At 39.5% G+C, this 11,803-nt stretch overlaps 1 protein-coding gene across 1 annotated transcript in view; it reads left to right on the forward strand.

The window, feature by feature from the left end:
* The window catches only part of PRRX1 (paired related homeobox 1), a 69,702-nt gene extending 63,721 nt beyond the window's left edge, over positions 1-5,981 (forward strand). Inside the window, exon 4 of the mRNA XM_004425050.3 lies at positions 3,777-5,981. Within this exon, the coding sequence (XP_004425107.1) occupies positions 3,777-3,915 (139 nt within the window). The 3' untranslated portion in view covers positions 3,916-5,981. The remainder of the gene's footprint in view (positions 1-3,776) is intronic.
* The last annotated feature ends 5,822 nt before the right edge of the window (positions 5,982-11,803 follow it).

Raw genomic sequence — 11,803 nt, forward strand, 5'->3', positions numbered from 1 at the left:
CAATCTCTCAGATTGGCAGCCACTCAAGGCTCTCTTGCATCTGTTGTCACTTTGGGAAGTGGGTCCTCTCCATCTTACTTCTAATGCTGTTTTTGAAGCATGACTAAACTGCTCTTAGAGTACCCCCTCATTAATTCTGTCTTTTCTGACCTGTAACAAGTCTTGCTTGTCACTACTGGTATGTCAAAGGACTGCTCATTGCTTGCCTATATGGCACTTTTGGTTCAAGTTGAGAAACTAGACCCATGTCAAACTACTGTAGGGAAAACAGACTCATAATTCTTTAGTATGTGCACAAAATATCACTGTAGTCTCTACTCATAGGGTTCTATATTCTAAACATTTGTTAACAGGCTGTGAATTAAGACTGCCTCTGTTCTTTTATCCTATTTCTTATGGCCATGTAATGCTGGAATAAATTAGATCAATTTGTGAAAGTTTATAACTTTCCTAAACACCTATTAAGTGAAAATGTTGTTGCTTATCAAGCTCCTAGGGAATTGCAAAACTCGCTCATTAATTCACTGCTTTTTTATCCTCACTAACTTGAGGGCTGCCTACAAGACACTGTCATGGCCTTACTAATACCGTGGTGTCCTTATGAAAGCGCCACAGTATAATCAGACAAGGGTGCTGTTCTCAACTCTGGAAACACAGGTTGCCGTTTAAGGGAAAATGTATCAGTGAAAATCCAATCTCCTGTGCAAAATATAACCCTAATTTCCATTAATTTGGTTTTGAGATGGAAAGTGGATCAGCATTCATCTCATTTGGGATATTAATATCTGGACTGCATTAGAGAGAGAATCTCAGTATTTCCAAGAAATGTGTTACCATACTAAGTCTTCAGACTAAAATATGAGATGATGTTAGTAAACTATGAAGTAACTACAGCAAAAATGGTTATATAATAGATAAAATTGAAATCACAACAATAGTAGACCTTTCTAGAAAACAGTAACAGCATTTTTAGTAAACTCAAATAATCCCCCAAAATTCGAATTCCCTTTGTCTGCTAAGAAAAATGGACCATACCTTTGACGATCAAAAAAGAAGAGAATTTCTATTAAACAGGACTTTGCTGGTCCAGAATTTCAAAGGATGAAAAACATATCCCTCAGAAGGCCAAGTACTTAAAAGCACAATACTCCATGACAAGCTACAATTCGCCATCAGAGAATTTTTTTCTTTGTGCTCTCTCATGAAGTTTCAGCCTTTGTGTTTTCAGAAACCATTCAATTTTATTCTCAGTACTTAACAAATAATACAGATAACTCACAATTCCAGCTTCTCTCCCATGCATTTAAAATAGTACTATGTACCATCGTTAGGGCTTAATTGTCTCACAGAAACCTGGTTGAGAAAGGCTGATTTGGTTGACTCTATAATCTATAACTTAGGTATATTTCTCAAATCCAATTGTCTCTTTTTTTTTAGCTGCTTAGATCTTTGATTTCTTTGAAATCTTAGATTTCAGTATATCCTAGAATTTCTTGAGTATAGGATTTATGGATTTGCATATATTTCTGGTAGGGTCTTCAATGGAAGCATGTCATTCATATAGGTATTAAATGATATCTATATGGGTTTTGAAAATAAATGAAATTTCTTGGTATATTATAAAACAAAAAACTTGTCCCATTTTAACAGGTTGTTCTGATCATTTATCTCACTCCTAATTGAAACCAACTTAACTGGGGACTTTTTCTGCCTCTGTCTTTTGGTAGATGGTGGTAGAAGTCATAATCTATTCTATAAGTCTAACCTGCACTAATATTTGTTCATTTTTTTACTGTTAACAGATATTTTTTGATAGATATAAGAATATGCAATCATCAGCCTCTGGTGTAGTCATGTCCCTTCTGATTTTTCTCATTCTAGTAAGACAGCAAAATTAACAGGAAGGACTAGTTCCTCAGAATAAAAGCATATTGGGAAAATGTTTTTAGAATCATTACTCACAGCAGGCTGACAGAGATCAATGACATTGAGCAGTAGTCAGTTTAATCATACTATATCTATTTCTCAGTTATTTATCCATTCATTAAATCCTTTCTTAAATGCCAAATACATGCTAGATATGGTGTTCACTCTACCTGGGGCTGCAGTGGTGAACAAGGCAGATGTGGTGTCCGATCTATGGGTTTGTAGTTGAGGAACTGAAATAAGCGCTAAAAGGAAAATTACAGGGTGCTATTGGAGAACCTAACTTTGTGTAGACGATTAAGATCATCTACCCAGAAATGAGTAGGAGTGAGGCAGACAAAAATGAAATGGAAGAATGTAGGATTCTTTTGGAACCCTTCTGAGTCTTCCCCCTCTTGCCATAAGGCACACACACACACACACACACACACACACACGCCAGTGCTATAAGGATTTTAAATTAAAATGTATTTAAATACAGATGTGTATTTCTGGAAAGACCTAGTGGTCTGGGACTAATTATATTTCTTTAACCTAATTTTCCTGGGTTAATTGCTAGTCACTGAGCTGCAATAGGCTATTGTGAGTCTTGACTATAAGACTTGATTATAAGTCTTGACTATAAGACTCACATTTGGTGTCCCAAATAGGTATTAATGATATAGTCTATGTGTAGAGTAGCTCTAGTTTTCTCTCTTTCTGGTCTGTCACTTGATCCCCAGAACCACAAACGCCTGTGTGGCTGACAAAATTGCATTGGAATGCAGGCAACAGAAGAGCACATGTCATTCCATTTATAAGTCTATCTCATTCCAGTCCTCAGTTGAAAGGGGTTTTGCTAATCTTAGAAACAACTAGAAACATTTTCATTTAATTAAAATGAGTTCCCTTTTAACTATTTATTATAAAGTAATGGATAATTTGCATCCAAGTCTAAGAAACCATTAGTTTTTCCTTTAAAAGAAATTCATGGATGCAATCAATAGAAACCTGCTAATTACAAATTTCTGCCCAGCAGTATTCCTAGGTCTAAATTACAATCTCTGACAACAAAAAACAACTTCAGGTTTTTCTCAGCGATGAGGACAGTGAGAAACAGTTACCTCTGAGGTCAGGAATCCTGGAGCCTTTGCTAGTTTATCTAGGAGCTTTAAACATTTCCTAAATAACTGACTCAAAAGGCGGTGTGAGCTACTCAAACGCTTTTGAGGAGAAGCTATAAAATCAAGGCCAATCGGGATGGGAACCTCTTGATTCAGCAATGCTTGGTACTATCGACCAGTGAATCAAGAAGGGCAGAGATGTTATCTTGGTTGTTTTAACTGGTTCTCCAAGTACACTATTTAATATGGTATTTATTGATTATCTAAAATGGGTTAGAATTAAAGTCAGCTACCTAGAGTGAAGGAGGCAAAATGCCCTTTAACTTCTTTTCAAATGCCTGCTTCTCTCCTTCATTGCTCCCACAGCCTGGTGATGTAGGCAGGAAGAGAGATTAAATAGTGTTTTAATCGGTCAGCTGATGAAACACCTGCTACTCAACATAAGCAACTTTCTTCTCTTCCCCCAGAAATAAATCATTACTCACTGTATCCAGCACACCAAATACCTCTCCCCTTGCCTTGTTCCACTCTCCACTGCTGTCCCCTGCCCTTCGAAACACTGCCATGCTTTTCCAAGGGCCTTAGACTCATGGAAATCTGGGGCCAAAGGGACCTCAGAGGTCATCTAGTCCAACCCTTGCCCCCACCCACCCCCATCCTGAGAGTTGCATCCATCTGGGGCACAGACTTGCAGCTTTGTGAAACTAATGCCTGATATTCTCCCTGCTCTCTCCTTTGTCCCTACAGCGCCATGGCTACTTACTCTGCCACATGTGCCAACAATAGCCCTGCACAGGGCATCAACATGGCCAACAGCATTGCCAACCTGAGACTGAAGGCCAAGGAATATAGTTTACAGAGGAACCAGGTGCCAACAGTCAACTGAGGAAAAAAATAAATAAACAGGCCTAAGAAGAAATCAAAAACCATAAGACACCTATCCTGCTTGTCATTTCTTCATCTGCTGGAAAAAAAAATAAAAACAAACAAACAAACAAAAAACAGAAGTAAAATATTGGGACCATGGCAGAAAAAAGCAGGAGAGGAGCAAAATGAAAATTAGTTCAATGTTCCTCCTCCCTCTGGGATACCACCACCACTTGTTTCTGTGTGTGTTAATTTTGTTTTTCCTTCTATTCATGCGCTTTGCTTTATATACTCCGAGCTTCTTCTGTTAGGTTCAGGCTACCCAACCCCATGTTGTATGGGTTTTAAAAAAATCTACAGCGGCCAAAGAAACCATATATATATTCAGAACAATGTCTATAGTCTCCTCAATGACCTGTTTGAACCTCAGTGCCTTACCCTATCCTTCTTCCCAATTCTCTGTATAGAAGCTTTAGGAACTTCTGAAAAGCCAAAATCTTTCTGAAGAATCTGTGCCAGACGTGATTCCCTTTCTCATTATCTCCATCTCTGTTGGTCATGGTAAGGTTTTTCCATCAGCTACTAGGAAAAAAGCAGTTGTGTACACCATCTTGTCACTGGCCTCTCTGATCCAATGTGATTGGCTGTGTCTGGCTAATTCTAAGCTCTAAGCTCTAGATTTAAGCTCTAGATATAAGCTCTAGATTTAAGCTCTAAGCTATAGATGATAATATTGCCATCACTACCACCCCTCACCCCCATCCAAACAATCAGCCATCTTAAGTTAAAGATATTTGTTGTTTTTGAATGATTTGCTGTCATGGGCTATTTGATAGAAGAAATATTTTTCACTTGAGAGAGGGAGAGAAATTTCTCTAGGAAAACAAAAACGGAGTTGTGAAAGGCATGGCCTACATCTCTTTGGTGCCTTAAGAGTAGTCAGATGCACACTTATATATATACTGTATATATTTATATATTATATATATATATAAAATATTCTTGCAAGCTTGAGTTTGCAGTTTCTCAAACACTACAAAAAGCAAATTTCATACCGTCACCACTGTCCTTATCTCTATAGTGATGAGATGTTGTATTAGGGATCCTGTTTCCTTTCTTTCTCCACACAAAATTCTCATTAAGGCCACAGAGCAATTGATAGGGCAGCTGTTTGAGAACCGGTCTCGTTTCCACATTAGGGCTTTAAATAAATTAGGAACTATTGAAGCTATAAAAATGTCCTTGAGTGTGGAGCCTGAGCTCTGGTGGAATGCTGATGCGTCCTGATCTATCATGGGAATTGCACTCAGAGAGAGGAGGGAAAGCCATTTAGTCATCTGCCCTGTCTCTGCCAACAGGAATCTGAAAGACCCAGGTTTAAATGGAATACTTAAAGGTTTGCCTAAATTCCAAAAATAAAAGGCAATTGTGGGCTATTTTTATTTTCTAATATTTTGAAATAAAGTTTAGCATCTAGGGCTGGGAGCCGGGACTGACCTTTCTTTATTTCTTTCTCTTTGTTTCCAGCTGTGCTTTTGTAACTTGTCAGGTGGACTTGACCAGACCACATTTCCATGCTGTGCCTCAGTTTACCTTTTTGCAAAATGGGTTTAACAGTACTTACCTACCTCACAGGGGTGTTGTGAGGCTCTATTCATTTGCTCCTTTGCTCTTTCCTATGTTCTCTGTATGTCCAGCACTTTGTAGCCATGGGAGGAAAGAGACTCTGAAAGTTCGTGGAAGGATATGGTACCTGGAAGCCTTGTTTTCCAGCAGGGGAATGCTACCTTGCTGTATGTACTTATAACCTTGTATTTGGAAATGAGAAATAGGTTTTTATTTACAGACCTCTCAAAAATCACATCGTTTGACCAAAGAATAATTTAACACACACGGAATAGACGTATTTCTGACATATTTTCATCCTGACCAGCTTGGTTCTAATAATTTTAGTTATCAGTGGTTAAAAAGCTTTCGATTGATTTTGGCCCATTATGCCAACTTTGAGTGACACACAAGGAATTGGGGGTTTAAGATGCACTTTTAGCACATTTATTATTCCTTGGGCATATCAGATTGAGCTAATGGTGGTATTTTTTCAAATAGCCACCAATCTGAAAATGTTATTTCAGATGTTGATTCTGTACTTCCTTTAATAACAAGAAGGAAGCCCATCTTATGCATTTTGCTCTCATCAACTGATTCCCTCTTCTTTTAACCTACTATTAAAACATTTCTTACTGAATGGTTGATGTAGGCTGGCTGAACAACACACATCACTTGCTTCCTAAAGAGTCTCTCGACTAGTTCTTTTGTCCCAGTAGCTGCTGCGGATTATCAAGTTTCAAAGGAACAGTGTATCCTAACAGATTAAAACATTTCTTTGTGAAATGAGTGCAATCCCAGAAATTGGTGAACTTTTGGAGTTTGGAGTTTGGGGAGAACAGCTAAAAGAGGATTTGGGTCATAGAGCAGGGAACAGAAAGCACTCATGAGAAGATTTTGCTACAAAGGGAGACTCTTAGGAGAGGAAGTAAGGAGAGAGAGGGTTATGTGAAACAAAGTCATGTGAAGCTTGCATCTGGACGTCTGTTTTCAGTGGTGAACAGAGAAGCCTGAAGCTATAACCCAAATGGGGGTGAGACTGGGCAGTGTTACCCAATGCCTGGAAAAGCGAGATCTGGGAATATCATAGAGTAACCAGTGCTGGTCAGCCATAGGAACTTGCATTGCTGTTAATAATACCACAAGCATCTATTATCTAAGCACTCGATCAAGTATACACATGGTACAAGCACTCAGTTTTGTTCATTTATTATTGATTTAAAAAAAACAGAAGTTTGATACATGATTTGGAGGAGTAGCTTTCTGGCTCCTAAGCCAGGTGTAACAGAAGGCCTCAGGGCCGCAAAGTACAAAAGCATGCCCCTGTTCCTCACCGTCATTGTACCCAGATACAGATGAATACAAACTATCTGTGCCCCCAAGTCCTCCCCAGACAAGATGCTGAATTGTAGGATACTTTGGCAGGTTAAATCAAACCAGAAGAGGTGACTGAATAAAAAGGGAATGACATTTAGGTATAAAGATCTCATAAGAAATGTAATATGTAAATTATATCTTGCTTTATGATGTAAAATATACATTGTTTGCGCTAGAATAGAAATGATTCCTTTTCAATAAAAAGAAAGAATGATGCTACTATGTCGTCTTTTGTTGTATACATTTGAGTCTGCTGATTCTTCTCTCTTTGAACTTTATAAACAGATCTGCTAGAATCTAAGATTACATTCAGAAAAGAATGAAAGTAAGATGGATTTATGAACAAGAGAACTTTTTTTTCTTTTGCTTGAAGAAGATTAGCCCCTAGCTAACATCTATGCCATGCTTCCTCTACTTTATATGTGGGTTGCCACCACAGTGTGCCTGATGAGTGGTGTAGGTCTGCACCCGGGATCCAAACCTGCGAACCCGGGCCACCAAAGCGGAATGCGCGGAACTTAACCACTATGCCATGGGGCTGGCCCCAACAAGAGAACTTTTACCAGAGTGTGCTATTATTTCCTAAAAAGGAAAATAATCTATTGTTCCTCAAAAGTAAAGACAATGGTGGGAGGTAGAGGGGACATTTATTATTATAATGGGTAAGTATAGAATGGGACTTTTATGAGAGTTTATCTATTTTTTACCCACATCTTTAGCATCTACAATACCAGATAGCATATGACAAAGGAGACTTCATATAAAGTACAGCATTTTATTTTAGAATAGAGAAGAAACACAGTAAAATTTTGTAATCACCTATGGTGCATGGCATCGCGTGTGTGGTAATGGGCGCGGGAATAGAAAACCCAAATTTGGAGGCACAGGTTCTGTTTTCATACAAATTAAAACCTGTCTTAAAAGCAAACTCTAGCATGAACAAAGGTATGCAGCAGTTCAAGACAATAAATGAATGTGTCAAACACATAGAGCAGATGGGAGTTCAGAAGAAGAAGAAAGAAAAGACTGTGAGCTGGAATGGGAGAGGCTTTCACGGAGGAACTGGGACTGAGTTTCATCAGCCAGGATTTGGGCAGTAGAAGAGGAGGTGATGGCCTTTCCAGTGGGGGCGTGGAGAAGAAGGTGTGAAGACAGGGGTACTGGAATGAGGAATTTGTGTTCAGGGACCAGGGCAAGATGGGCCCAGATGGGATGGAGAGTTTATTTTGAAGCAGAGTGAAAGAAAACACTGGAGATTGGAGTTGAGCCTTCATCTTGCAGGGTATTGGGTGTGAGACACAGGAGTTTGGTCTTTTCCCCAAGCCACAGAGATCCCTTGAAAGTTATGACGCAGAAAAAAAAATGCCATGCCAAAAGTACTACTTGAGCAGGATTATTGTAAGTAAAAGAATGAGATAATCTAGAGCAGGTCGGGAACTGGAAGCAGAAGAACAGCTAGAAGGGGAACAAAAAACAAAAGATGAGGAGGAAACATCTTGCAAGGAAAGAATCAATAGGACTTCACGGCAGGAAAAGAGAATGGAGCCACGGACAAGACTGGTTCGAAACCTGGGGACGAGGAGAAGGAATCACTGACAAAACTGACAAAAATCAACAGAAATAGGAGAGACCCAGTACAGGAGACGATAACTGCAGTTTTAGATGTATTATTGAATTTGAAAACCAAAACGTTAAGAGTCCAGTGAGTGAAGATATGAAAGTAGGGCTTGGAGCCAAGATCAAGGATGGAGATAGAAGTTTGGGATTCATCTTTGAGGAGGCTACTCCTTGAGGTACAAGAGTGAATGAGTTCTTTGAGAACAGAGTGTGTCATTGTGACTCAAATAATTATTCTGATAAATCGCTGTCAGAAGTAGTTTCAGCCGAGGGAGGAAGACTGGACTTTGAAGAACATCTATAGTTGGGGAGAGGGCTACCAAAGGCAATTTACAAGGAGCTGTTTGAGAAATAGGAGGAGGATCAGCTTGTTTGTTATCTCAGGGTTAAGAAAAGAGAAGTTTTCAAAAAGAAGGGAACGTTCAACATACTCAAATGCTGTAGAGCTGACAAGCCGTTGGATTAGTGAATTTCTAGAGTAAAAAGTTTACTCCACTCATCCCTATGACCTTAGTTTAAAGGCCTCGTCTAGTCTTCTGCCTTGGGACAAAGCTACAGACGAGTTTTGAACAGAGTTATCTGCCCGCTATCTTCAGGCAGCATCTCAGTATATTGTAATTTGCAGTGGGTGGGAGTGGATACCTTCTATTAGGCCTGTGGGGAGAGGGACAGCAAAGAGGTTTGGGAAGGGGCCGAAAAAGCAGACTTCCACTCGTGTCTCTAGCTCCCGTAAAGACTCAATACTTTCCACTGTGCTTTAAACGCCCTAGCTTTACTTGAAAAGGGAGAAATTCTTTTACCTTTCACAGAGTTTGCTATTGTCTGACCCTCAGGAGTCTTGGAGATCTGGCATTGGGTTGAGATCCTCCCTGTTCCACGAGGTACCTCAGGTCATCTAGTTCTGGATTTGAAGGACGATAAAAAGTTACACTCCACTTTTACCTATCCGTTTCTATATCATCAGGTACATTTGAGTTGCAAGTGGAAAAAAACCAACTGAAATTAGATTGAGATGATTTAATTAGGGGATTTATTAGATGGATGGGGTGGGTCACAGAATGAAAGGAGGAGCTATAGGGCTCAGGGTAGCTCTGAGAACCTCAGGTACTGGAACTGAAACCTGACATCACCAGAACTCTCTGTCTCTCATCTCTGCAGGCAATTTTTTTCCATATAGTAGAGAAAGTGGCTGCTGGCAGGTGCAGACTTAATCTGTTCAGCTTTGAGAAAAAGATCTGAGAAGTAAGCTCCTGTTATAAAAGTCCTGGGAGAGGACTTTAACGTCCTGGCTTGGTTTGTGCAAACCCATGACCCAGTCACTGTGCCCTGGGGATGGAGGTGTACTGAGCTTCCAGACTAGGCTTGCCTGCCTGTATCGGGCACTGCTTGAGCCCCAGTACAACTCCTCTTTTTCTCACCTCTAGCTCTAGTCATTGCTGCAGCACTCAGACCCAGGATATTTCCAGAGTCCTGTAGACAGAATCTCAACTGAACCAACAGATAAATGCTCTCCGCTTTTATCTACAGGCATATAACTATCGAGCATCAGTCCCCGTAGCGGTGGTAGCCACCGTGATAATGCATCCTTGTGTTGGTTTTCCCTTTTTACCGTATTATTCCTTCGGTCCCTCATTCCTGCTTCCTGGGATCACTTTCTAAATAAACTACCCACATGTCAGCCATTACCTCCAATTATGCTTTTGGGGGGACCCAGGTTAAGGTAAAACTCTATTCTTTTTTGCCGGGGCATCCTCCCCAAAACTATGTGGATTGAGTAGTTGGGATCTGTTGTTACCAGAAGAAGGAGAAAGAAATGAAATGTAGATAAAAGAAGGCAGTGCAGAACCTCCAAAGCAAGGAAGAAGAGAGAAAGCACTTTTGATTGTAAATTGTTTTCCAGCTCAATTGGTATCCACTATTTCTTCCTACTAACGTTGGCAAATATTTGCTGAAAATACTTTAATTAAAACCCTATCAACTCCTTTCCTTTTTCCTGTGGAAGACAGAACTAGCATTTCAATAAAGTCCATTTACTCTTCTTTCTGTGCGCCAGCATCACGTGTAGTTAAATGTGGTCTTGTGATTAGTTTCTAGCCAATGGAATGTGAGCCGAAGTGGTAATTAACAAGTTCAGTCCTGGCTCATTTCTCCCATTTGTGCTCTTCCTTGCTCTTTCTTCCATCTGACTCACTGATATGACAACCTCAGATCAACTTTGGGAACCACAATTTAAAGATGGTAAAGTAACAGTCAACCTGGGACCCTGAAAAGTGACTGTAGGAAGTAAAGCTGCAATGCTCACTAACCTGGAACCATCTTGGAGTGTGATATGACAGAGAAAGAAAGTTCTATTCTGCTGAGCCACTGCATGACAAGGTCTATTTGTTCACTGCAACTCAGCCCAACCTAACTAATTTACCTCCTTCCCCTTTCTTCTCTCTTTTTCTCCTTTCCTTCCTTCCTTCCCATTTTTCCCTTCCTTCCCTCCCTCCCTTCCTTCCATCCTTCCTTCCATCTCTCCTTCCTTCCTTCCTTTCTTCCTTTTTTTCTTCCTTCCTTCCGTCCATAGCACCTGCATTTCAAGATCCTTGTAACTGATAGTCTTATAGCCCTCAATGACCACACTTTCTATTCTTCCACACTGGATATTTGAATATTATAATATAGAGTTATGTGTCATCTTGTGCCCTTTGGATTATACCTAATTAAGTAATTGAGTGTTATAGTAAATGAACACATTAAATAACACTTTCAATTAGTTAATGCCTGCCACTCTGGAGTTCCTGGAAAATCACTCAAAATGTCATCCTAGTTGAAAAAAGGCAGCATTCCTAAAAGGAAGATAGCCAGGTCATCTACAAATTGAAGGCATCTGAAAACTATTTCTTAGAGACACATATTTGTTTACTTAGTGTCACTCAGTTAAGCAGAGGTAAAATAAGGCTAGCAATCCTGGAAAGCTAGAGAAACTCACACGTGCACAGGAAGACATGAACAGAAATATTCGTTGCAGCATGGTTTGCAGTAACAAAATATTGGAAACAAACAAAATGTCCATCAACGGGAGGATAAACAAACTCTGATTCACACAATGGAATACTATTCAGAAATAAAAAATGAATGAGCAAACCATGGTTATACATATCCACTTGAATATCTCTCAGAAATATAACTTTGAGGGGGAAAAAATAAACAAGTTGCAGAAGGATATACAATACTATTTTTTATAAAGTTTAAAAAGCACACTAAAATCATATACTACTTGTAAGTATATATGGACATGGTAAAAATATAAAACATGCAGAGGA

The sequence above is a fragment of the Ceratotherium simum genome, chromosome 2, assembly GCF_057802395.1.
Source record: "Ceratotherium simum simum isolate JZ-2026a chromosome 2, ASM5780239v1, whole genome shotgun sequence".
NCBI classification, from domain to species: Eukaryota; Metazoa; Chordata; class Mammalia; order Perissodactyla; family Rhinocerotidae; genus Ceratotherium; species Ceratotherium simum.